Genomic DNA, 27,616 nt, shown 5'->3' with positions numbered 1-27,616 from the left:
TGTTCCAGAAAACGCCTATCTTGTAAGATCTTGCAAGACATCTTGCAAGATAGCCAAGTTTCACAAGAAGGCTTACACACGCTTATCTTGTAAGATCTTACAAGATGTCTTACAAGATAAGCGTGCAGATGCAAGATCTTACAAGATAAGCGTGTGGTTGCAAGATCTTACAAGATAAGCGCTTTTTGCAAGATTCTTACAAGATCTTACAAGATAGGCGTGTAAGCTCGACTAGGGCTGCTTCTAACTATTGGGTTGTTCAGTTCTGCCGGCCTCTTAATGCAAAATCTCAGGCATTTCTTGTTTTCTAATTTCAGCTGGTATCTCTTACTGATTGAACACAAACCGTGTTCGTTTTAGATCCTCGAAGCCGACCGCGACAACCCCCATACATTCGTAGTTCCTTCGAACCGTCCACTCAACCTCTCGCTGAAATCACACCCAACAACATAACGAGGTCTGAGCAAACCCAACACATCCCAACTCCTGCTGACGTCACTCAAACCCTATCAACAAATCAAAACGTGACCAAAACCAACCTACCTCTGGATAATTACTCCTCAACTGTTCAAAGTGTAAACTACTCGAACCTATTCACGGGTCCAGGTAGAAAAGTAATTCCGATGTTCGCGGCTGCCAGTTTTGATAGTAGTGGAACCGCGGATTCTGAGTGTAGTGGAACTGCACAGATAGTGGGAGTTGGAGGAGGTGGAATAGGTGGAAGTTTAATCTCCGACAACAGGCGGAAATTTTCAAGCTCACTTTCTATCAATGATGACCAACTTTGCACAGGTGAGTTTCAAAGATTGATTTCAAATGTTTATTGATTTGTTTGGTTTATTGATTCATGTGTACTTTGCAATTGTTCTCAGTAAATAATATGCACCACATAAGTATTCCTTCCAAGATTTCATAAAAGAGTTAGAAAGACAGTTGAAAAGATGCTTTCTCTCGACACATCGAGAGACCGTGTCAGCCTTAAATCGCTATGCAAACATTTTAGTTGGACCTATGAAAAAAAATTACGCTTGAATTTTTTCAGGGTGCTGAACCGTGTAAATATTGCCCCCCGCCCCCGAGGTGTAGACGAGGGAACTTATTCAGAGAATTTTCAGCAAATGTTATTACTTTCATTGAGTTTTAATTGCACAAGTACAATTATCGGCATCATGTTTAGCAATGCAATGTTTGAAATGCAGTTTTTTGTGGCTATTTTTCGTAATAAACAGATTGTTTAGGAAACCGCATACACAAATGATCGTTTACATTACGTAAACATTAATTTTAGAATGCGCTCCGAAAGGACGCCATTGAACCCTTTGGTTCCTTATCGGGTGGGTGTCTTCCGTTTTAATTGCTCTACAAAACTGTGAATCGATGACCGATATGATATTCGTATCAACAGTTTATCGTATACCTTGGCGATCAACTTCATGTTACAATTTTCAGAACAAGACTACTTGAGCGACTCGAACTATCACTGGGGCCGAGAACACGACACTCGAAGATTACGTAACTCAACATCATCCTACGACGCAGAGAATTACGCAATAGCCAAGGCAGATGAGGCAAGAGGAAATGGCGAAGGAGTCCATCGGGATCTGCACTCGACTATTGGGAATAACAACAGTGCACTAAACATGAGCGAGTTGGGCTTGAGGTCCAGGTTATCGTATGCACTGTCCAACAAGGAAGAGGATTCCTTAGAACTGGAGTCGCTGAAGGTAAATTTTGAACATTTTTATGCTGTCAAAGTCATACGAGTATAGAAACGAACAAGGCGGCTCGGTAATGTGCGATCGCACATAAGGTTCCGACCCCGCTCATCCACAATTTTGGCATAATTGTCTATCAAATGAGGAACAGATGGAAAAACACAAAAAAATTCAAGTATTTTTCAAAAAAAAAAAAAACAGGTATATGAACGAAAAGATAGCCTCCAAAGCAAATAACTCAGTGGAGTAAAAAATGATGCATTAGATTTATGAGATATGCCAATATTAAGAAAGCGAGTCAAGACAAACAGCAAAATAAAACAACAACAACAAACATTAATTACATCAAAAGATTTATGTCCGTTTTAAAAAAAAAATTAATAACAAAGACAAAATAGCGTCAGATAAAACTGAAAATAAACAAAATAACTTTTAATTCACCAGAAAAAAATGGTTATTCACCAGTTCATAATAAAGCTTGGTAACAATTAGACAAAAAAGAACAGAAACTTTAAAGTTAGAAAGTTCGCTGAATTTTTTTTTCAAAAAAAAATTAATTTCAAAGTAATGAAAACCATTAGGAATCAACTACAATGTCCCATAGGTTTACAATTACCAATGCTTCTATAGAAGGAAATTAAGAACTCGTGGTATTTAATTTTTTTTGCAGTTACAAAAAGAACAATAAATAGACAACAAACTAAAAATCAATTAAAACTTGCCAGAAAATGCTTTGGAAGCCGTAAAGCCATACTTTGGCCCCCAAAATATGTTCGATTGCACCTTCGTCGAACACCGATAATGTATTATGTGGCCTCTCATTAATGAAAATAAGCAACAATTAGACAAAAAAGAAAAAATGCAAAATTATGTAATACTTATTTTTTTCGAAAAAGATTTATTTCCAAAGACATAAAAGCCATTAATTACAAAATGAAAAATTTGAATAGGTTCGTCCCTTCTTCCAAATGAAGCCCTCGAGACCTGCAATTATCCAGAACAAGTCTTACGTCTACAAAAAGAATGTCAAAAATGACAAAAATCAAAAATTTATTTACTTTTTTTGTGAAAAACTTGTGTGGAAGCCAGTAAAGTCATAACGAATTCTCTTAAGACATTAGATTTTGTGACACCAATCTCTTTCGACACCTTCCCTTGAAATGTATTATGTGACCTCTCATTAATGAAGCTAGCTAACAATTAGACCAAAAAGAGAAAAAAACAGCAAGATTATGTAATACTTGTTTTTATCGAAAAAAAATTATTTCCAAAGACATAAAAGCCATTAATTACAATATCAAAAAATTGAATAGGTTCGTCCATTCTTCCAAAGGAATTCCTTGAGACCTGCAATAATCCAGAATATGTCTTACGTCTACAAAAAGAACGTCAAATATAACAAAAATCAAAAATTTATTTACTTTTTTTGTGAAAAACCCGTGTGGAAGCCAGTAAAGTCATAACGAATTCTTTAAAAACATTAGATTTTGTGACACCAAAATCTTTTGACACCTTTCCTTGAGAAATTAAGGTCATCTTTAACCTTTAATTAACGAGACCAGCTATCAAACAGACAATAAAAAGAACAAAATTGCGAAGTTGAAATGTTTTTTTTTTCATTTTGGAAAACAATTGTTTTCAAAGTCATGAAAGCCATTATCTATCTTCTAATATCAGAACATCGGCTCATCTACTCTTCCAGAAAAAGCAAATCGAGCCGGGTCATTGTACAGGAAATTAAAAACGACTAAAAAGACAAAGTAAAAGCGACAGTTAAAGACAAAACTAAAAAATTCAATTAAATTCTTCGAGAAAGTACTGTCGAAGCGGCAAAGAACCACAATCTTTATTTTCAAGGAATTAAATATTATAATTTTTGCGTTTTTTTGAACGCGATAAAGGTGATATATGAACTGACAATAACGTGATAATCTGGCAAAACTAGAAAAATTGAAAAATGGGCAAATACCTAAAAATTAAAAAAAATTGTGAAATCTAGTAGTATCAAAGCCAGAACATCATAACTTAAGGCGTGAAACCACAATAAAGAATAAATTTGAATTCAGCAGAAAGAAGGAGCACTCTTTGATTGCTGACACTAAGCTCCAAGTTGACCAAATTAAGATAAAAATGGAGGCAAAGTTCAATAAGTCATTTTTTAATTAAAAACCAATTATTTTAGAAGTCAAAACGACTATAAGCTTTCCAGCAATCAACTAAATAAATTAATTTCAAGCTAATTAGGAAGCCAATAGGACCTACCATTAGAGAGCGTTGATTTGAAATGTTCTGTTATTTAATTAATACCAAAAAGGTCGAATTTTTTTTTATAAAATCCGATTGACGACAATCCGAATTCTTTTTGGATTGTAACGGTCCAGGATTGGTACAGAACTAGTCCTGCTAATGCTGATTGTCCAATAGAAATATTTATTTTTTGGAATGTCATTGATATAGAAATTTTGTTAATGAAAAACTCAAAAATAAATGCTGCGGTTTTGATAATCAACGAATAAATTTAGCAAAAAACGGCAGTTTTATTTACAGAGCACTCTCAATGAAGTTGAAGCGGAATCAACCCCCTTTTCAGTCTACAAAGATTGTGTTAGTGGTGTTTGGGTGTGCACTTCCTGCAAATTTAATCAGAGTAGACTAAAGAAATTTATTTCGTGCTGTTTTTGATGAAAAATTCTGAATTTTGTGAAATATTTTGCCGGAATTTGTGACAAAAAAAATTCAATGAAAATATCCGACAAAATATTTTGTCTTTAAACGTAAAATTAACATCATTTTTCTTGAAAAATTTTATTAAATTTTATCAAAATTGGCTAAATTTTAGTCAAAAATTCCGAAAAATGTGAATGAAATCAACGGAATTCACTCGATTTTCTCGAAAGTTTAAACCTCGATATCTCCCTGTCAAAAAAGAAAATCAAAAAAATCTTTTTAATTCCATATTCTACGCTGGACAAGCTTTCTAATGATACCAGTCTCAACTCTCTACGATGAATATATCGATCGGCCAAAAATGACTGAACAAAAAAAACCTATTTGAGTATATAGTTCCTCCCCCCCTCAAGAGGGTCGGAACAATAATAATTTCTGAGCTTCTGCGGTGTAACTCAATTTATTGGGATTTTGTGGCATTTTGATTTTTTCTGATAGTTAAAATTGTTTTTGTACTTAAAGTGTGAATCCTAAATTTTGAAACACCAGGATGAAAAATTTTTAATTGTTTAATCAGAGCGGCAGAGCGATAGCTGGGGCTGTTAGTGGCCTTCTCTTGGTTTTCATATGACTCAAAGAGGAGTATTGGTTATCTTAAGGTTTTTTTTACCGGAAGTACTATTCGTTCATACGATCTTTTGGCCTAAAATCGAAAGCGAGTAAAATTGAAATATGAATTAATTTTTTCTGAGCGAAAGATGTTTTTTGATCATGCGCTGCGTTTAGTGAATTACTTTTAGTCTTTGAAAAGTAATGTTTGATTGAATAGCACATATAGATAACCATTTTTAGCAATTTTTTTGTCTAAGTGGCCTAGTTTTTTTGCTTGTAATTTGGTTTTTGTAGAAATAGTTTTTAATCGATGCTGTATTCAAAAGTAAACCTCGGAACTTGATACCATAGTGCTTTACAGAGACTGAAATTGAAACATGAGGGACTTTAATTTTGTTTCAATAAAAATCAACCTTTTTTTGCGCCATGTTTTTGAAAAACAGTAAAATTTTTCATAAATGCAGTCTCAAAAATTTTTTGACCATTCTTTTGCAAATTGTTTCAATGTTTCGTATGTTTAAATTCTGCTATTTTGTTTTTATTTGTTCTGCTCAGGAGGATGGATTTTTGTCTTAGATGACTTGCCGCCTTTTTATGTCTCGAATGCTGAAAAATGAGATGTTAAAAATCGAGAATTAGTCTTTTTGTTACGTTGTTATTTACATTGTGTCCATATTCTTCACTTTCTAGTTTGTATCATTCTATCTTTGTGCCAGTACCTACATTTATTTTCGTTAGATTTTTTTTTCAGTTGTTAAAAAATTGACTGATTTCAGCTTTTTCTTAGCTTTTCGTCTTTTCTTTGGTTTGCAATTGATTTCATTCAACATGAAGCTAGCACTGAGAGTTTCTTAGGAACCTTTTCCACTTTTCCTACTTATTACATTTCTTTGCAAATTTTTTCCGGCATGGGTATTGTTTTTAAACAATTTTTGCTTTTGAATTTTGTTCTGTTGCTTATGTTTTTTCTGATTAATTAAGTTTTTGATTATGAAGTCACGTCTAGAATATATACAACACCGAAGAAGTAAGTGCTGTTTTGTCTTAATTGCAGGTTTTAGAAATCTAATTGCAGGGGTTTTGTGATTCTTGAATTTGTGCATTCTTTTTCGAAAAACTTAATTTTCTTTTAAATTAAATTTATTTTTTTTTGGAATTAAATTAAATTGTTTAACTAAATCCTTATCTGCTCTTTGCTTTTGCGATCTGTTTGAGATTAGAATCCTGAATTATTTCAGGGCAATTGATAGCCTTGTCAGTTTTTGGACCTATCAGTTTTTGACCATCCTAATTATTTTGGACTTTTTAACGTTACCAGACAACTTCAATAGTATTTACTGAATTTTGTTTTTCTTGGTGACAGCGGTTTAAATTTCACCAATTTTTAGATCATACCTGGTAATGTAATGAGTTAATGGTTTAATGCAAAAGTTAACGGCTTCAGCTAGAGGTTTGGTTTCTTTGTAAAATTTTGACGCTTCGAGTCGCTTCCGGAATTCTTCCGGCTATGTTTTTTATTCCGTCGTTGCGATTTTTGTTACGACTATAGGACGTCAGAACTACTTCAAATCTGCTTTTTGTTCATTCGTTGGTGCAAGTTCAACTGCAGTGCATGCGTGACGTCGTTTTTTGCTCTTAGTGGAGCGAGTTTTGCTCTTTTGCGTGATTAAATTTTTTGTCACACTTGACTCACCTCACTCACAAAAAATGACTTCCTCACTTTGAAATTGAATTTTATTTACTTTAATTGAAAGAGATAAGATCAAATGGTTGCGTGTCACTCTAAATGAAGGTTATTAGAGAGCAGCTAATAGGAGCCAGCAATTACTTATACAGATACTTATTCAAAATATAACATTCTCAGCCTTCAATGACTAGACTATTTTTTTGGCCTGTCTTTTACTGTTTTTTTAGACTGCAGATCTACAAAGCCATTGCGGTCGTTTTCTGGCAATCTGCCAGCTTTTTTTAATTTATTTTTTGCTCAATGCATAACAGTAATTACAATCTGTAAATAAGTACGTCACGAACGAATCTTAAGTGTTTGATCATGACAACTGTTCTCAGTTAACAATGAATACAAGACATCAACCCATTTAGGACTTATAACTACATAATTGAAGCGTTTAAATCTGGCGAAAATTTTATGCTCAGATTTTGTTTTTTCTTAGCAACTTATACCAGAGCCGTGTAAAATTTAATAAGGGACTTCATTGCCTTCTTGTCAAAATTATTAGGCTGCCGTGCTAAATCCCTACAAAGATTAATACGGTCAACATAACAGCAACAGTCGGAAAATTCTCCTAAGTCAGGTTACACAAAGCTTTTTAAAACTGTTTCAAGTATCAATTGGATGGCTGCTTAATTGACCAAGAAATTGAAAATCGTGGCCTGAGAGAGCTTGGGAATATTTGGTATTTCAATTTCTGCGCCACCTTGTCTGCCGAGTAAATTCTTTAAGGCACCCTGCGCCTAAGTTTCGGTCTCGTCTCTCGTTCTCGGTTATTAATCTGACAAAAATGAAAAAAATGTATGCGAAAATCAGTCGATTAAGCCAATAATGAAATTCAGTCGATTAAAATGTTACGTGATAGCCGACAGCTATGATGTGTGATTTGTTGATTCACACCTCAATGATGAGTGTTCAATCCCCTGTCTCTGTGATGGTTTTTGGGTAAAGACGAGCTCTCCCTTAACCATAGCTTCGGTTTGACCACAGCTTGAGTAGTCTTGGGAACAATAACGGTACGACGTGAAAAAAATCAGGCGCAAAAAACCTGCGTTATTCACCGAAAAAAGAGTAAATGAAAACCGGAGAATAGTACAAAAAGGTGTCTACAAGAAAATCGCTGGCACTTCACAAATTTTTCCCTGATTATTTTGTTTTACTGCCTTAAATAGAATTTGGAAACACTAATATTGCTTCAGGGGTTTTTTTATACCAAATGAGTTTCCTAGCCCATTAAGAGTTGCCTCGCTGCCCTTTCTAGATCTTCAGTTCAATATTTTTTCCAAGATTTATTTTTTCATGAATTTAATGGAATTTTTTAGTAAAATTTTATGAGTGTTTGAAACAGTTGCTAGTTTTTGGACGACTTTTTTTTGTTTTCTTTGAGTTTTTTTCCAGTATTCTTCCGGCTATGTTGTCTATAATCGTGACTTCTTTTGTATTGAGAATTTGTTTGATAGCCGCGAAGCGATAGCGACTTCTATTAGGGTCATCGTGGTGTTTTTAATTCGTCGTGTCCATCGATGATTCTTGCTACTATTGAATTTTTGGTTTTCACTGACTTCTACTGCTTTGCAGGTAAAATTAGTGTGCGTGACTTCATTTGTTGTGCTTTTAGCTTTTAAGTCAATTTCATGACTTACCTTACTAAAAAATTACTTTTGAACTCACTTAATGAACTTTAAATTTCATGAACATTTACTAGTTAAATATCGATTTTGTGCACCTAAGTAGTACCAAACCTATATGTCCTAATTCTTGAGTATTAGAGTCTTGATTTTTTGATTTCGAATATTACTTCTGAAAAAGCTCTATTAGGACTTTTTCCTTATAGAGCTTATGTGTCTCGTAGTAATGACAGTCCGAATCTAACGCACAAAAAATCTATTGGTCTGTTAATGGTTGATCTGTCTAACTCATTTCTTTAGTTGTTTCTTTTCAGTGGAAGGCCACAAGCGTCCATCGCGGATATTTTCCGGCAATCTGCTGGCTATGTTTTTTTGTAAGAAAACAAGTGCTGCTTGTAAAAAGAAAGCGTTTGTTCTCTCTGTTGACCAAAAGCTAAATTTTGAAGAAAAGTATAAAGTGGTTTCTGATTGGGCAACATTATGTGTGTGTGTGAGAGAGAGAGAGCAAAAAAGTAGATGTGAAACAACTTTGCGCTAAGTGGGCAATATTTTTTGCTCACGTGTGGCTTTCCCAAAGCGCTCACTGAGATCTAATTCTTTCATTGCAAAGTGTTCATTTATATTATCTACGCTGTTAATAGTACGTTTGGAATCATTTTTGGTTGTTTGACGCAATTATTAGTCTTTAAGACCTATTATTGATATATATTTTTTACAATTTTCTCCCGATGAGCAGTTTTTCAGCTCATTTTGACAAATTCATGTTAATCCATCTGTTTGAACGATATTAACTGTGATGTTTTTAATTGAATTCAATTGAGTTTTTAAATGTTTTTAATTGAATTTTCTTCTGTTTTTTCCTGTACTACTGGTATTATGCTTCTTGCTATCTTTTTCCGTGTTCACTATTGAATTTCGCGCTAATTTTTATGTAATATCATGGAGAATTGATACTTCAAGATTAAACTGTGCTTTTTTCAATGAGATAACTGATACACATTGGTAATTTTTCAGGTTTTTGCGATTTCTTCTTGTTGTTTAGGTTATATCTAAAATAATTGGGGTTTTCGTCGATCAAGAAAAACAAGTGTTTGTCAGAGAACTTGTTGTGAGGTACAGCGTTTGCAGTTTTTAGGGATTTTCATTATTCTAAATTATTCAAAAAAAAACATTATTCTAAATTTCTTTTTCTTTACTGTTAAAATTTTCTCTGTATATAAATTTTCTCTTATTTTTTATCAGGTGGTAGTCAATTATTGTGTAAAATTTATTTTTATTGCACGTTATTTCGTCAATGCTAGAATCGGAGTTGCGAATTAGGACAACGTTTTTCAGTTTTTTAGATTAGGTTTTTCTTCATCTTTTTAGTGCATTAAAGCAATATTCTTTTTTATTTTTCTAAGACTTTTTTTTATTTTTGGTTTTATTTGCCCTTATAAGACCATGTGCTTTGTTGAATGACATATTTTGATGTTGGTAGAAAAACTTTGAATGTCAGGTCCCTAGTTAACTCATTTCTTTGGACTGTATTTTGGGGCATTTCCTGCTATGTTTTTTAAATTCGTTTTCCTCTTCCATCACGTTTTTTTATTTTACAGGATTCACGAAACGCACGTTTGAATTCTGGCTAACTCACTGTTTCAACTGGAGAAAATTCTTGATTATATTCGGAATAAAAAAAAACTGGTTAAACCAATAAACTCCGGGCAATAAGACGTTTAAAGAGTTAGTGCGTTATTTATCAATGTTACATAGAAAATACAAGCTAACTTAACCTTATTGTTCTTTTAAATAGAGGCTGAACTAGCCATGTTAATACAATCTAATGAAACTTCAGGAAAAGTTAGATCACTTTTTTCTCAGTTGTCATTTTTTCTCTGTGTTTTTCTAACTTTTTTAATACCCAAGGCGGTCAATGAGGACATCGCTGGCTATTTTCCCGTGATCTGCCTGCTCGGTTTATCATTTGTGATAGATTTCAAAGAAAATTTGATATGTCAGTTTTTGTGTGTGGTTGGAGCGAGATTTAGTTATCATTTGGAGGGAGGCTGGCTAGACATAGTGTGGGAGAAAGTTCGCAATCGAATATGAATTGGCAGATTTATTACTTTTGCCATCAGCCTTGCCCTCATACCTGTCTTATCAACTGTATGTGCAACCTCGTAGCCACTCGAGGGACAGTTATGACCAGCTGTAAGAGTTGCTGGAGCCTTTAATGACGACCATAATGCATTGATTTATGTTTTCCTCACATACGATAATGTACCTATGGTTGAAAATATTGTTCCTGTTCATGTTATGCAGACAAAAATTCAAAAAACTACTTCTCGGAGGGGAAATACATTTCCGGTACTCGCTTAATGCTTTTAAACAAACCGAAAGCTGTGTTGTGTTTCATCATTGACGCGACTTTGCTAATTTACAATTATTGATCCACGCCTTTGCCAGCTTTATTTTTGTCCCCTGCACACCAATTCGTTGGCTAAAAGCCGCTTCTTACATCCTGCAATAACTTGCTGTAGCAGGATTTCCTTAAAATTTTTTAAGAAAGGAAAACATGATATTTAATGATTTTGAGCAAATTTAAGTAGTTTTAGCTTTGCGTTCTACTTGTAATACTTGCTTTTGTAAGAATTGAGGTCTTCAGTCACCGGATTGGTGATCTAATGATTAAAAGTAGATTTATAATTAAATTAGAAAGTATTACATTAGCACGCACTAGATAATGTATAAGTAAATTTACCTGAACACTAGGCAGGTGAGGCCATGTGCAGGTAAAATTTACCTGCACAACTTTCCCCAAAATTGCTTCAAATAAATTTACCTGCAATTTTAGGTAATTTTACCTGCATATTATTTAGTGTGAGTTATATTCATAGAAAATAACTCTATTTATAATAATAATAATAAAAAGGGCAGCTGAAAACAGGCTACTGTAGGCCTAATGCTGTTCCGCTGCGATTACGCAGAAACCACAATTATTATTATTATTATTATTATTATGTTTCAAGGAACGTATAGTGCAAGAGACAGAAAAGAATGCCGAACTGGCAAAGTCTAGACGTCACGCCTACCAGAAGCGGAGATCGGGTCAGATCTCGGAGAGTTTTGAGACTCCTAACAAAGTCCTCACTTCTTCAGCTGGTACCAGCACAGCCTCTGGTCCAAGTGCCCGATCGGGTGTTGCACCACACGTAATACCCATTTTTATCGGAGGTGAACTGAACAACAGTTTGACAAGCAGCGGGTCGCTCAATGACGTCGAACACGATGCCTCCATCAACGTTAACAGGTACAAGAAACCACAGATTTGGACGTACTCTCAACACAACTGCTATTCTCGTAATATATTGGCCTTAGAATTGATTATCCGGGTTTGACTGGTTTTTTTCGCCCCCGAGAGCACTGAAAACTTAAAAACCCTACAAACATTTTTGTGGAAAGTGATATACAATCTTATAGTCTACAGTTGATTGCCTTTTACTGTATGTGAATTATGAATTGTTGTTTGTGGTGGTTTCAGACGTCTGCTGCCTCCCTCGTACCGTGCAGTGTTGCCAGCAGGGAGAGACTACAGCATTGACAAGAAGACAGACATGATATTCAGAGAGTTTCTCAAAACAGACAGTGCCACACTACTCAAGTAAATCGTCGCAATTCGCAGTATAAATCATTTTCGGATAAAATTTCCATGCAAATAAAACATCTTTTCAGCACTCTTTCATGCTTTTGAATGAAAACCTCGAAAGAAGCTTGTTGCCGGCATGAAAAGAGAAATAAGTTTGTAACCATCGGTGACTGTTACGAAGTAAATAAAACAACCTATTTTAGCCAATCAGATTCGAGTATTTCTAAACTTTAAAATAAGAATTAAATAACGTTCTAATATACGTAGAATGTTCCGAAAAAGTTCATTTAACCTAATTCTAAGTAAATAGAACCATGATATGTATCGATTAAGCTGGTTTTCGGCTTAATATTTTTAGGTTTTCTAGACAATTGCCGATTGAACACGAACTGATTTTGACGTCAATGACATCAGACAAAAAACCAGTAAAAGAGCATCGAAAAAACCTTGCCGTCTAAGTTTTCACTTGTTGCTTTGTACATTACGAATGTTAAAACGTTGTTGCTAAAGGAGCTTACACGAATCAATTCAAAATATCGAACTTCTGTTTTATCAGAGTTTACATTGGCGCCGCTACCCTCTAATTCGGGGAGTATTTCAGTCCCGTTATTTCCACTAATTGCTATGATCAATTTATTCAATAGATAATTAATTTCGAGTGGTAATTTGTCTATTCGAGGCTTATTCTCAACTTGGAGAACCGCATCTAGCTGCATATTGTTTTTTGACCTATAAAGTTGTGACACCTGGTCAGTTTGGGAACCAAACAGTTTCGTTCTATCCACGCCGATCAGATTGTACCCAGACACAAATAAGACAGTGATTGCAGAATAGAATCAAAAAGAGAGACAGGAGAGGAGGAAGAGAATGTCACGAGGATGAGACGGACTATGTGACTGAGAGGAAGTGTATCTGTCGCACCTTCAGACTAATAGGGTTCATTTGTCTGTGTGTTGCCCTGGCCCTTCTCTTCGTTGCTTTACTGTCAGATTGGTAGGCTCACAGTAAGAATGAGGTCTACTCACAAGGACTATGGGCCAGTTGCAGAAAGTCACTACAAGAAACCATCGAGCAAGTTGGAATGTTGCTACAGTGGTGCGTTGACTGCTGTTGCTAACTGTGTCGCCCACTGCCAGGAATTGAGGCATTGAACAAAAACTGTAAGACAAATCCGGTTTAAAACTTCTGTCCGATTTTTCTATATTTCTCGTAATAAATTTCCTTTTAATTTGCTGTAAAAATATCAAATTTAGACGGCAAGTCCTTACAATTAAGCTGTTGCTTTATGAAACTTTGGTTGAACAATTTTCTTAGATAGGCTGGTATTATTGATTAAAAGGAGGCAAAAAATAGCGTTATTTGAACACCATTCACTTAAGTGTTATTTCTGAGACAAAAACATCAATTTTGAAAATTTTTGGCCGATTTACCAAAAGTTTGAAAAAATTGATAAAGTCGGTTCGTATATCAAAAAATTACCTCTGATATAGAGAAAATCAAGAAACCATTATCCTAAATTGTTCAATTTTGAAAATTTTTGGTCAATTTTGAGGCAATTCTAAAAATTTTACAAAATCAATACCGAATATTGATAAACCATATTTTCAAGTTCAAAACCGTCCAGTTTACTGGATCTCCGTTCCATATACAAGATATTGCAAAAAATTGACCAAAAATAGAAAACATTGGACAAAAGCATAAATTGTTGACAAAGTTGTCAAAAATCAATTTCTCCAACAAGGAGCCCGAACTAAACGCCAAGTCAATATCAGTGTGGGGCAAGTTTATTCCAAATCTAGATATCAGTACTAATTCAGAGGTATGATCATAACACGTTTAAGACTTGTCAGACTTGGCCAAGACTTGGCAAGTCTTAATACACGTGCGAATTCAAAAACCAGTACGGGAGATTCGTTAATTGAGTAAAACTCATTACACAGAAAAAGTTGAAAATTTTCACAACCTCCGGCCTACAAAAAAAAATCGAATTCCCATAATTTTTCTCGTCGATCGTATATGAACCGTTTTGCCCGCGTCCTTTTCGTCCTTTCGCTTTTTAGTTTTCCGTGTTCCGTTTTTTCAATAACGTCGCTCTCCCAACACTCCGCTTTTCGTTTTCTTCCGCTTTTTTCCGGATTTCAATTTAGTATATCATATGTGATGAAGTTTGTTGTTATTTTTGCTGTAGTATGTTGAGTATGCTAGTATGCTGGTTTGTTGTTTAGGTCTTATAGCTTTCTAGGGTGTGACTTAAGTTTATTCTCGAGTTACGGCTGGATTGCCCTTTGACTTTTCAACTTTACCAATTTACTAGCCTTTCTGTTGAAGTATATTTATTTTGCTGCTTTATGTTTGTGTGTACCTGTATGATTGCTAGTTGGTTTGGTCTTGTTGCCTTCCAGGGTGTGACTTAAGTTTATTCTCGAGTTACGGCTGGGTTGTTTCTTGACTTTTCCAACTATCTTAGTCTACAAATACACTATTGTAATTTATTCAATTTTGCTATAGTTTGTTTAATACCGTTAGTATGCTGATTGTTTGTTTTGGTTTGGGTTTTGCTAGGATGTGACTTAAGTTTATTCTGGAGTTACGGCTAGTAAATTTCTCGACCTTTTCATCCTTTTAGTGTACTACTGCATTGCCGTAAAATAGTTTGTCGTTAAATTTGTCGTTATAGACCCATTATGAACTATATTATATGTCTTGCAGTAGCTTCTCTCCTTCGTCCTAGCGTGTGACTTAAGTTTGTTCTGGAGTTACGGCTAGGTTGTTTGCTTGAGTTTTTGCTGTGGTCTGCTAACAAAGTTCTTTCCGAACTCATTTCCCGCCCGTTCTCTCCCACCGTCCCGTTTCGTTCGTTTTCCCGCACGTCCCGTTTCCGTTCTGTCGCGCATTGCTCGCTCGACTTCTCGTCTGTCCCGTTTCCCTCGCGTCGCGCGTTACTCGCTCGACTTTCCGTCCGTAACGTCTCCGTTTCGTCGCGCATTGCTCGCTCGACTTCTCGTCTGTCCCGTTTCCCTCGCGTCGCGCGTTACTCGCTCGACTTTCCGTCCGTAACGTCTCCGTTTCGTCGCGCATTGCTCGCTCGACTTCTCGTCTGTCCCGTTTCCCTCGCGTCGCGCGTTGCTCGCTCGACTTTCCGTCCGTAACGTCTCCGTTTCGTCGCGCGCTGCTCGCTCGACTTCCCGTGTGTCCTTTGCCTCCCTCCGCGTTGAGCGCATTGCGTTCAGCGCTCCACTTCTGTTTTTGTTGGGTACAGTGTGCTCGACGACCTTCTTTGCTCTTTGGGTGGGTTGTTTTACAGACTGTCTACAGTGTGCTGTGTTTGGTGTCCTTTGCGTTGGGTTTGTTTTGCGTGTATTAGGTTTATTTGGAGTGTGCATATAATAGATAACCGTGTGCAGTGGTAGTTTTGTGGGTCTTTCAAAATAATAACATCATGATGTCTAATAGTCTTGATCAAAAAGTCAAAAAGTTGTACGCTGCCAGGTCAAAGCGTGAGGCTGAATTGCATGCTATACATGAAGATATCCTTCATTGTATAAATAGTCAAAGTAGGCGAGTGAAAGTTGAACGCTTAGTAACAAAGTGCAACGAAGCATTTATGACTGTTGTAGACAAAAATGAGGACCTGATTGCATTTGCTGGAAAAACAGAGGATCCAAGTGCTCTTGTTCCTTCATTAGAGTCTTATTTGGAGGCAATGACAACTAAGAACGACAGGATACTCACTTCAGCACGAAACTACATCAACTCTGCTGATGATAAAGTCAGTGAGTTCCAGGAACCAAGGGCTTCCATTCGTTCTAGACTTCCCTCAATTATGATATCGTCAAAAACATCCAGTCAGCGTAAACATGATTATGTAATTGCTAAGATGAAGCGTGAAGAAATTGAAAAACAGAATGAGGCAGCCATTCGCCTTGCTAAACAGAAAAAGCAAATGGAATTAGATGAACTGGAGGAAAACAACAGGAAACGTTTGGCAGAGGCAACTCTGCAAGAATTTGAATTGCTGGACGCCGTTTCTAAATGTAGCCAATCTGAAACAACTGCAAGTGCTAGGAGCTCAATGAGAAGTGAAAAGGCTGTCCAAGACTGGATCAACACCTCACTTGCTTTAAGTTTTCACAATGAGGAGAAAACTAGTGAACCACAGGTTATGATTGACCCTCCAGAATGTCCTAGCCACAACAACGGCAAAACAGTGGAAGATCAGAACAATGAAATTTCAAGGCATTCTATTCCAAAAAATTGTCGAGGCAATTACATTTTAAGCAATGAGACCTTGCAGCAACTCGACCCCTATTATACTCCACCTGAAAATTTTTTGGCTGCTGCTAACACACAGGCGTTGTACCAGGCGCACCTGAGGGCGCAAATGAATCAAACAGGCAAGCAAGGCACGGCGCTCCCAAGCATAACTAATCAAGGAACCGCGGATAGTCAGCCGCCTTCTGTACACTCCCCAGGGGCTTCTTCGCCACCCATTCAACAGCCCATTCCACCACAGCCGTTCGCACCGCAAAAAAATCAGAATAATGCAACAGAGTTATTTCCCAACGCACAACTTCAAATTTCGCAATCCAGGGGACCTGAAACATCAAGTCTGCCCGAGAAAAAATCGGCCCAGCGTATATGCCCCCGACAACAAATTAGTTTTGTCCCCCGAGCACCAAACGCCACTCTTCCTCCTTTTCCGACAACAAATCATCCAGCCCCCGCAATCAACGTTCCCCTGCACCCAAGCGCCCCACCAAGTCCAAACATTCAACAGCACAACTCCGAACCCGCTCATCCTAATGTCCTTCCGATTCCGAACCCAGTCTTTGCACCTAACCTCACTGCTCCCATCCCACAAGCCACTTTGGATAATCAGCCTCTCGTCAAAACATTTCAGAATAATAATAACCGAGAACACAAAGTTGTACGTTCCGTTGCTCCGCCTGTCCCAAATATGCCCAATATCCCTCTTGGCCAAAATTTTGTGCCAAATATGAGTCACTGGCGGTTTCCACAGCACAGACCGTCATTATTCAACCAAGACACAACCACCGTGAATAGTCTGCCTCCAAATGTACACGCCCATATCGCACCATCAAGCACTTTTGTCCCACCACGAATTTATCACAATTCGCCCCCTTTGATTGATATGCAATCACCGCTAGGCGCGCAGCAGGAAAACCTGATCGCGACTACTAATGTTGTACCTGGTCTAGCCACTCCGGTTTTTCAGCCAACATACCCCTATGTTGGGCCCACTCCGTTCAGTTGGAGCGGTCCGCAGGTGTCTGCACCTGCCCCTCCGATACCGGACAATGCGTCATTGATTAGGGAATTAGCTGATGCAATAACAAGCAAGAGAAACGACCCTTTGCCCGAGTGGAAACTTGCAGAGTTTAATGGCGACCCATTAAAGTGGCATGAGTGGTATGGTCAATTCAAAAGCGCGATCGACTCGCAGCCGCTCACTGATGACGTTAAATTGACGTACCTTAAAACACTCGTCACCGGTAAAGCAAAGATTGCAATTGCCGAGTTTGCTTACTGTGGTTTAATGTACAAGGATGCACTAAGGACTTTGGAACGTAAATTTGGCCAGCCACAGGCAGTCGTAAGTGCACACTTGGATAAATTAAGCAGTTTTCCACCTCTTAAAATGCACAATAGTGATAACATCATAAACTATTCTGCTGCAATATCCAGTCTCGTTGGGGTTTTCAAGTCGTTATCATATGATGCTGATTTGAAGAGCGCTTCCCTACTTAACCAAGCGGTACAGAAGTTACCACCAAACATGAAAGAGTCATGGTCACTCTTTACGGTTAAGAAGCACTGGGTTAAGCCTACCCTCCTTGACTTTAACGATTGGCTTAAAGAAAAGGCTGAGGCCCATGATCTTATGAAACAAAGCGCAACCAAGGCCAAACCTGAAGAGAACATCACTTCAGTAACCAAGACCAAAACAGCCTCAAAAGTGTTTGCATCAAATTCGCAACAAAGGGAAACAAAGATGCAAATGCCATCTGCTTCCACAAATTTTTACTTTCGATGCATTGTATGCAAAGGTAATCACCGGCTATGGGAGTGTCGAGTTTTCAAGGAAGAGACTCCAACCCAGAGAGCTAAGTTGGTGGCGGATAACAAACTTTGCTTTTCGTGCTTACGGGACAAGCACACATTCCGCCAGTGCCCTCAACCAAAAAAGTGCCGAGCAGAAGGGTGCAATAGTTCGCATAACACACTATTGCATGGAGCAGATAGGGTCTTCCCAACAAAACAGTCGACAAATTCCAATACCATTCAACCTTCTGGTCAAAGTAAAGCAACTTCTAGTCAACTCCAGCCTAATAAGACCACAACAATGTCATCTGTTACTGATGTTAAGGGGCTCCTTCAGGTGACTGAATTGCAGTTGGTCAATTCGTCCGGTTTAGATACTAAGGCTTTAGTTTTGTGTGATACCGCCTGCAGTAACTCTTGGGTGGCCGGTAGTCTCGCAGATAGACTCGGTTTGCACGGTAAAGCACTAAAGCTAACTGTCAAGGGTATTAATACCGAAGAAGTAGTTGATACTAGGGTTGTTGAAGTTACTGTGAAACCAAAAGAACAACAAGATTTCGAACCATTCACCGTCAACCCTTTCGTTAAAGAGAGTCTGAACGTCGGCTCAGATATAATTAATGTACAGGCCCTGCAAGAGACTTACCCACACTTAGCAGTCCTTGATCCCGTAACATATTCCTATAAAGACATTGAGATGATACTCGGACAAGATGTCTATCATGCCATCCGCCCGTTAGAATACTTCTCTGCCGATGAGAAGCGTTCACCCGTTGCCGTACGCTTGCCCATAGGTTGGGTCTTAAGCGGTCCGTTACCATCAAGTTCGTGTTTAACCTCAACGTGCTTTAAAGTGAATATCGAACAAGACAATGAGTTAGCAAGTCAAGTAAAGTCATGGTACGACATTGAATCATTCGGGGCAAACAAGCAGGTCGACTCAAGATCTGCAGCAGACGCAAGGGCTCACGAAATCCTTGAGAGCACCACCATACACAATGGCCTGAGATACGATGTCGGAATGCTGTGGGCAGCAGATAACACCAAGCTCCCAAATAATTACTTCTCATCCCTTGTGCAACTAAAATCTCTCGAAAAACGATTGGCTAAGGATGAAGACCTTAGAGAGAAGTATACTAGTACCATCAAGAAAGACCTAAACAAGGGGTATGTAATCGAGGTTCCGGACGCTCACAAGGTTGAGAAGCGGTCCGATAAAGAGTGGTACCTACCCCACCATCCGGTTTTAAACCCGAACAAACCGAGTAAGGTGCGTAGGGTGCTCAATGGAGCAGCAAAAATTCATGGCGCCTCACTGAATAAATCTTTGCTCACTGGCCCTGATCTGCTCCAAAACCTTATTTACGTACTTCTTCGCTTCCGACAACATCCATATGCCGTCTCTGCCGACATCGAGGGAATGTTTCTACAGGTTGGTGTATCACCATCAGATCAACCATCACTCCGCTTTCTGTGGCGGGAGGACCCCACAACTAACGTTGTAGTGTATCAATATACGCGCCATATATTCGGGGCTAAAGACTCGCCCACATGCGCCAACTATGCATTACAACGCACTGCGAGAGACAATGCCAAGTTTTACCCCGAAGCTGCAAAAGCCGCCCTTGAAAACTTCTACATGGACGACTATCTTGACTCAGTGGAGTCTCCAAAGAAAGCCATCAATAGATCAAAGGAATTGGTACATCTGCTCCATCTCGGTGGGTTCAAGCTTACAAAGTTCGTAAGCAATGTACCAAATCTGGCTGACCGAATTGATGGTTCCTCTCAATCTACTGAGCCCAAGGTTATTGTTTCATGTCAGGAGGATTCATCGCATGTGCTAGGGCTAAAGTGGGATCACACTAATGACACTTTAGTTGTGAGTCGGGGTACAAGCTGCGCCATAACCAAGTCCCTCACGCAACGCTTGGTCCTAAGTCTTGTCTCGAAAGTCTTTGACCCCATTGGTCTTGTCGCACCGTTTACCGTCGGTGCGCGATTGCTCTTAAAAGACATCTGGCGTGTCACAGGACAGCAATGGGATGACGAGCTCCCACAGGACATGGTTCAAAGATTTTTGGTCTGGAGTGCGGACTTACCAAAGCTTGAAAACATCAAAATTCCTCGAAGTTACTTTAGTGGACCCTTTGATAATATAGAGTTGCATATGTTCGGTGACAGTTCTCAGGATATTTTTAGTGCCGTTGCATTTCTTCGAGCCCGAGTAACAACTCCTACGGGCAAGATAAAAACAGAGCTTGCGTTTGTTTTGGGGAAAGCGCGCGTGGCGCCAATGAAGGTAATGACTGTCCCAAAACTGGAATTGCAAGCAGCTCTACTTGCCGCTCGGCTGAAGAACGAAATTATTCAGGCACTTACTGTAACTGTTAACCAAGTATTCATGTGGACAGATAGCACGACCGTTCTTCAGTGGATAAACTCTAATGAAAAGCAACCAATCTTTGTTGCAAACCGCGTTTGTGAAATTTTGGAGTATACCAGCGTTGACCAATGGAACCACGTCGCAACTAAGGATAATCCAGCTGACGCTGGCACGCGTGGAATGTCCGCTGAGGTTTTGCAACTAAGCAGTTGGGTCAATGGTCCACATTTATCTAACTCAAGTTTCCCTTTCGTACCGAACAAAGACGTCATTAATAACATCAAACTTGGCGTCAACCAAGCAGTCATCATAGAAGACACTGTATCTTTGACTACATCTGTCAAAAAACAGACAACTCCTGTTCCTTCATTGTTTCCATTTGATAAGTTTAGTTCTTATCAAAAGTACTTGCGCATTGCCGCATACGTTCTCCGGCTTTTGCCGAAACATGCCGGCTACCGTAACCCCGATGGTAGCATTACTGACCCTACTGAGCTTGACGAAGCCGAGCGTCATCTACAGTACTTGGTGCAAGGAGAGTCTTTTGAAGCCGAAAGAAAAGATCTTCTTGACAATAAACCCGTTAAACGGAGCAGCCGAATTGCTCCACATTCACCGTTTGTTAGTCCAAATGGGCTAATCCGTTCCTCGGGCCGCATCAAGCGGTTAGTTGAAGTTGGGTTTAACGTAAAATACCCAATCATCTTAGACGCACGTCATCCGTTTGTAAAACTGTTTCTTGAACACACGCACGTAAAGCATTACCATCAGGGCGTTGACTACCTAAGATCAATTGTGCAGGAACACTACACAGTACTGAATTTAAGATCATCCTTGCGCTCCATCAAAGCACACTGCCTAAGATGCCGATAATTCCAAGCTGTAACTATGCAACCAATCATGTCTGACTTACCTAAGGAGAGACTTGCTTACCAGTCTCCTCCCTTCACGAACACTGGCGTTGACTATTTTGGGCCATTCTATGTTACTGTCCGCCGTACTACTGAGAAAAGGTGGGGCTTCCTCTTCACCTGTCTCACTACTCGCGCTGTCCATGTCGAGATAGTTACATCCACGGACACCAGTTCTTGTGTTATGGGAGTTGAGCGGTTTGTGTCACGTAGAGGTACACCTGCCATGATTTAGTCGGACAATGGCACCAACTTTATTGGAGCGGAGAAAGAACTCCGAGAAAGTATTGAAAAGTGGAACGTTGTCAACCTTGCAGCTGAGCTCGCTCACAAAGGTATTAAGTGGAGGTTCAATCCACCCAGCGCACCACATCAAGGTGGTATCTGGGAGAGGTTGGTACGCAGCTTCAAGCGCGTGTTGTATACTATTCTTGGCACGCGTCGCCTCACGGATGAGGTACTGCATACTACCTTTTGTCTCGTGGAGAATGCTCTCAATTCGCGTCCTTTAACACCCGTAAGCGCCGATCCGTGCGATTTGAACGCTTTAACGCCCAACCACTTTCTTTTAGGAGAATACTCTACCGGTATTCCGTCTGTTGTCGGCAATAATGAGCTTGACCACCGTAAACGCTACGCCCGTGCGCAGTCGTACGCTAATGCGATCTGGTCCCGTTGGATCAGAGAGTACGTACCGACACTGAACCGACGCTCTAAGTGGCAGACGCCTGCCGAGCAACACCTTAAGACCGGTGACTTGGTTTGGATAGTTGAAGAAACCAACCCTAGGGGTTACTACCCAACCGCTCGGATTGTGGAACTCCGTTACGGCTCCGATAGCGTCGCGCGCTCCGCCGTTTTACGTACGTCGACTGGTTCACTTGTCCGCCCGCTTGTAAAACTCGTACCAGTTTTCCCAACATCATCTTCCGGGCCGGAGGATGTTACGAAGTAAATAAAACAACCTATTTTAGCCAATCAGATTCGAGTATTTCTAAACTTTAAAATAAGAATTAAATAACGTTCTAATATACGTAGAATGTTCCGAAAAAGTTCATTTAACCTAATTCTAAGTAAATAGAACCATGATATGTATCGATTAAGCTGGTTTTCGGCTTAATATTTTTAGGTTTTCTAGACAATTGCCGATTGAACACGAACTGATTTTGACGTCAATGACATCAGACAAAAAACCAGTAAAAGAGCATCGAAAAAACCTTGCCGTCTAAGTTTTCACTTGTTGCTTTGTACATTACGAATGTTAAAACGTTGTTGCTAAAGGAGCTTACACGAATCAATTCAAAATATCGAACTTCTGTTTTATCAGAGTTTACAGTGACTTAGATCCTTCAGATACTATGGGAGCAAAACACTTGTCTTCCATATTATGAGACCAAAATTGATGCCCAAATACGAGTTCATATCCCTCTTCTGATCCCAGCAATAAGCTTCGTCCGAGTTTTTTTATATAAAAGCGTAATAAAGTGCTCAAAAGATCATGTAAATGCTTGTTAATTTTATCCGATAACGATTTTCTTTGATAAAATAGACGTTTGTCTACTGTGCTTGTTTCACACCTACCTTCACAAGATTTGATTAAAATATGAGTAATTATAGCTGCGAAGCTGTAAGCTGAGCGTAGCTATATTGCGGTGCTCTTGGTTTTTACGACTCGAAGAGGAGTATTGGTTTTCTTAAGGTTGTTTTTTACCGGAAGTACTATTCGTTCAGACGATGTTTTGACCTTAAAGCGAAAGCGAGTAAAATTGCAGTGTGAACTAATTTTTTCTGAGCGAGAGAAGTTTTTTGATCATGCGCTGCGTTTAGTGAATGACTTTTTGACATTGAAAAGTAGTTTTCGACTGAATGGCACATATAGATAACCGCTTTTAGCCGTTTTTTCGTCTAAGTGGCCTAGTTTTTTTGCTTGTAATTTGGTTTTTTGTAGAAATAATTTTTAATCGATGCTATGTTGAAATGTAAACCCCAGAAATGATAGCACAGTATTTTGCATAGCCTGAAATTGCGTTTCAAATGCAAAATTGGCACATATTTCTTGATTTTTTAATTAATTTTTGGCCTTTTATTCTATTAATTTCTTCATTTCTGGATCTTTTAGCTATTTTTTGTTAAAAATCAGTTAATATGGCAACTTCCCTTTGATAATTCATATACTCAATGCCTCTTTCTACCCCGAAGTAATTTTGTTTCATAAAATTTTACATTTGCTAATCCGATTTTCGTAGTTTTTTGCCAATGTTTTTTCAGTTTTTTGTTTGTATTTTGCCTTTAAATACTAGAAATAGTATTTTGGGGAACATGAGGGACTTTAATTTCGTTTCAATGAAAATTCAATCATTTTTTGGTGTTTTTGAAAAAACAGATAAATTTTTTTCATAAATGCAGTCTTAAATATTTTTTGACCACTTTTTTGCAAAATGTTTCAGTGTTTCGTATGTCTGAATTGTGCTTTTTCTTGTTTTATTCTGTTCAGCAAGTTGGATTTTGGTCTCGAACGACTCGTTGTCTTTTCTATGTCTCGAATGCTGATCAATGAAATGTACTCGTTTTTCTTGATTTTTTTAAATTTGATTTTTAACGTTCAAGAATCAAGAATTGGTCTTATTGTTACGGTGTTCCTAACATTGTGTCCATATTCTTCACATTCTCTTTTGTATCATTCTAGTTTTGTCCTGGCACCTATTTTTGTATTCGTTATATTGATTTTTTCAGTTGTTAAAAAATTGAATGAATTCAGCTTTTTCTTAAATCTTGGTTTCTTCGGTTTGCAATTGATTTCAAAATTATTGAATTCAAAATAAGGCAGTACTGGGAGTTTGCTAGAAAGTCTTTTCCAACATTTCGACTTATTACTATTCATTGCATTTTTCTTCCGGGCTTGGTATTGTTTTTAGACGATTGTTTGCCTTTGAATATTTTTCTGTTGCTTTTGTTTTTCTATGATTAATTTAATTTTTGAATTAGTATGAAATCATGTTGTCTAGCATATATACAGCAAGGACAAATCATGTATTATTTTTGTCTTAATTACCGTGATTAGAAATCTAATTGTAGTGGTTCTCTGATTTTTTAATTTGAGCACTCTTTTTTGAATAATTTTGACTTTCCTGTCTTTTTGAAAAATTTTTATCTGCCGTTTGCTATCGCGTTCTTTTTGAGATTAGAATCATTAATTATCTGAGGGCAATTGATTGCCCTGTCAGCTTTGTCAGACTATCAGTTTTTTGACCATCCTAAAAATTTCAGACTTTTTAACGTTACCAAACGTTTTCAATAATAAAATTTTGCTGCATTTTCTTTCTCTTGGTGACAGTGGTTTAAATTTCACCGATTTTTAGATCAGACCCGCGGAGGTAATGAGTTAATGGTTTAATACAAAAGGTAATGGCTTCAGTTTTTTGTGAATTTTTGCTGCTTCGAGTCGCTTCCGGAATTCTTCCGGCTATGTTTTTTGTTTCGTCGTCTGACGCTCCATTTTCGTTTTACATTTGTTCTAGAACATTCTGTCTCGTCTCTGCTTAAATGATTTTATTCGCGCTTGATTTCACGCTTTCTGCGTGACCTAAATTGCGGTATTTCAAAAGTTGTCTGTTGCTAAAACAAAGTTGATTGTGAGAAAAAAGGTTGTATGGTCCGACAGTCGAGTGGTTAAGGCGACTGGCTGTTAATTAGGAGATCGCCCGTTCGAGCCGTTTTACTAATCAACTCTGCCATAGAAATTGCTCCCAGCTCTTTTGAGGTCTGACGAAACCGATTCGATCTTGGTATAATTTCAGGCTGAAGTACGGTTACAAATCTCCTAGAAGGCTGAGAAGATCACCGCGCAATTCGACCGTGAACAGTCCTCGAATCAAACAAGAGGACTCTATTGAAGAAACAGAGGGCGAGTCAAACGAGGGTTCCGATCCCAACATCCAACTCGGAATCGACTCGGGAACCACAGATATCCAAGACGCCTACTCCTTAAACCCAGGAGCCCCTGGGGACCCAAACTGCTCCAGGACCTCCGGGAACCACTTGACAGTCGGCTACGTGCCCACAGGTTCTCGTGGAACTCAGAGTGGTGATTGGTTCCATGAGGATTTCTTGAACTGGAGAACCCGACGTTTGCTGCCCCCGATTAAGAGTCAAGATTCAACTTCCTCAGACTACCATAACATGTCAGGTTCAGCTCCGATGTCTAGAAACCCGTCCATTTCAAAACCTTAACTCTGCAGAAAATTGCAGGAGTTTTTTTTCTATCAGAGGCCTTCATTTAACTCTCAAATTATTACTCATGTCGTGATCAAATTTGACACTTTACCAAGACATGAATTTGCCAAAACTTTCAATTAGTCATCTATCTTCAATCAAAATTTAACCAAAAACTTAAACTAAATTTTTGTTTCAGACCAGATCGTTTGCTAAATTGATAAAATCAAGAGTTTTAAGTTGATGCGTTTTGCAGAGCCTATTTAGATTTTTTAACAATTTCATTTGCGCACTCAAGATAATCTAATCAGAATTTAATTTCATGTCAGAATATTTTCTATCTTACAAGAATCCCAGGCTGAGGTCGCAGACCAAAATCCCCTGTGATCAGAGCATCCAGAACCAAAATTGCGTCTAATTTGAATATTCATAGACATCAGGAAAAGGCTTTTACTCGGCCCATGGAAAGACCATGTTCAACTTAATTTGCTATGAGATAATGCTTTAGTTTAAAGTCAAGACTTTACCTCGACTTTAAATAGATGCTGGTTAAAGTATTTATAGTCAATAAAGCCACACTCCAAAACGCCCAAATTGGTAAACCGAACCGCGGGCGTCACCAACAAATAAACAAACAAACAAACACACACACGCACTCACATTTTAGGAAACTTTTAAAAATTAGCAAAAGATAGGAAACTTTTGAAAAATTAGCAAAAGATAGGAAACGAAATAAATGGTGTCATGTAAGTGGACCAATGGAGCCTGTCAATAATGAGACTACGAGTCAATGAAGGAAAAAAATAAAACAAAAACACTAATTACGTGCAAAACTCTATTGTTTAAAACAAACTTTGGATCTTTTCAACAATTGGCCCCCCTTTTGCAAAAGGGGGGCTATTCTTGAATAGAATTTAAGCGAGAGATTTATTAACCAATCAGAGACGAGTAATAAGTATCCGTGCATGCTCATACTGTGTTATACTGGATAGAATAAAATGCGCCATGCTAGGGCAATTAGCCGAATTGGAATACAAAGCGAAAAGAATTTCCGACTGGCGGGTCGGTGGGCGCGCTTCGCGGCTTCGCCGCGATAACGACCCGCGATTTCCGGATTACATCCCACAGTACGTGAGAGGCCTGGCCGTGAACAGCGGTCCGCAATTGCGCTTAAACCATTTTTCGGCTATCTAAACTGTAGGCCAACTAATATTGTGGTAAAGTATAGCACAGAAGGGGAGGCGATTCTGTACTAGGTACCAAAGGGGGGGGGGGGCAATTGTTGAAAAGATCCCAAACTTTTAGCAACAAAATCAAAATGGCATCAGTTAAACCTAAACAAAGTTATGCAAAGCAGCTGGGATCTGCCTTTTTTGGAATTATGTAAAAATTTGACAAAAAAAGCATAAAGTGTAAAATTGATTTGTTTTGAAACTCTGGATTTCTTGAAACCAAATACCTTGAAAAGCCAAAACAACCTTCAAGTTTGAAATTAAAGATTGCAGCTAGGTTAATGTTTACCTCCTCATAAACACAGTGGGACATGTCAAAAGTGAGTCTCTGACCTATTACAGCTGCCATTAGTGAGACTAATTGATTAGACTCCGAAATAAAAACAAAGAACGACTTAAGAACTCACAAACAATTTTCAAAAACCAAGTGTTCAAGCCAAAAAGACCATGGAAAATTAAATAATTATTATTTGTAATGAATCGGGCCTTTTTGAAACGTCAGATTATCGGAGCTGTGCTAAAAGAAAACAAACAGTAAAATTGACGTCTATCGAAAATATTAGCTTTTTAATTAAGCTCATAATATTAAAGTCATTGTCTAGAACACAAAATCAGTAGATGTTGATGTTTGCTTGACCATTAGGTGGATGCCACCTGTCATAATGAGACTTATCTACAAAGTGGCAAAATAGGACAGAGTCGTTAAAACTGTTAGCTGTCAACCGAATGTCATTTTTGCCTCCAAAGACAGTCATTACACGAAGTATATCATCCGACTGTTTACAAAACACCAAAATAGAAATTTAGTTGAAAACTTCGTGAAAAGAATCGAA

General features: G+C 38.2%; 2 protein-coding genes across 3 annotated transcripts in view; one reads left to right on the top strand and one right to left on the bottom strand.

The window, feature by feature from the left end:
- Window positions 1-25,882, top strand: part of LOC142334863 (uncharacterized) — a 79,154-nt gene extending 53,272 nt beyond the window's left edge. Inside the window, exons 9-14 of the mRNA XM_075383189.1 lie at window positions 38-89; window positions 361-792; window positions 1,450-1,724; window positions 11,363-11,643; window positions 11,875-11,994; window positions 25,137-25,882. Coding sequence (XP_075239304.1) covers window positions 38-89; window positions 361-792; window positions 1,450-1,724; window positions 11,363-11,643; window positions 11,875-11,994; window positions 25,137-25,569 — 1,593 coding nt within the window. The 3' untranslated portion in view covers window positions 25,570-25,882. The remainder of the gene's footprint in view (window positions 1-37; window positions 90-360; window positions 793-1,449; window positions 1,725-11,362; window positions 11,644-11,874; window positions 11,995-25,136) is intronic.
- Window positions 1-27,616, bottom strand: part of LOC142358508 (large ribosomal subunit protein uL23m-like) — a 486,669-nt gene that overhangs the window by 335,999 nt on the left and 123,054 nt on the right. The window contains exon 1 of one of the 2 annotated variants that reach the window (XM_075409908.1): window positions 7,190-7,193. The exons of the other annotated variant lie outside the window; for it this stretch is intronic. The gene's annotated coding sequence lies outside the window, so the exon portion shown is untranslated. Of the gene's footprint in view, window positions 1-7,189; window positions 7,194-27,616 lie in introns of those variants that run through there. 2 annotated transcript variants of the gene reach the window in all.

The sequence above is a fragment of the Convolutriloba macropyga genome, chromosome 2 (assembly GCF_964194025.1).
Source record: "Convolutriloba macropyga chromosome 2, txConMacr16.3, whole genome shotgun sequence".
In the NCBI taxonomy this organism is placed as follows: Eukaryota; Metazoa; Xenacoelomorpha; order Acoela; family Convolutidae; genus Convolutriloba; species Convolutriloba macropyga.
This window is presented reverse-complemented; position numbering and strand designations above follow the sequence as displayed.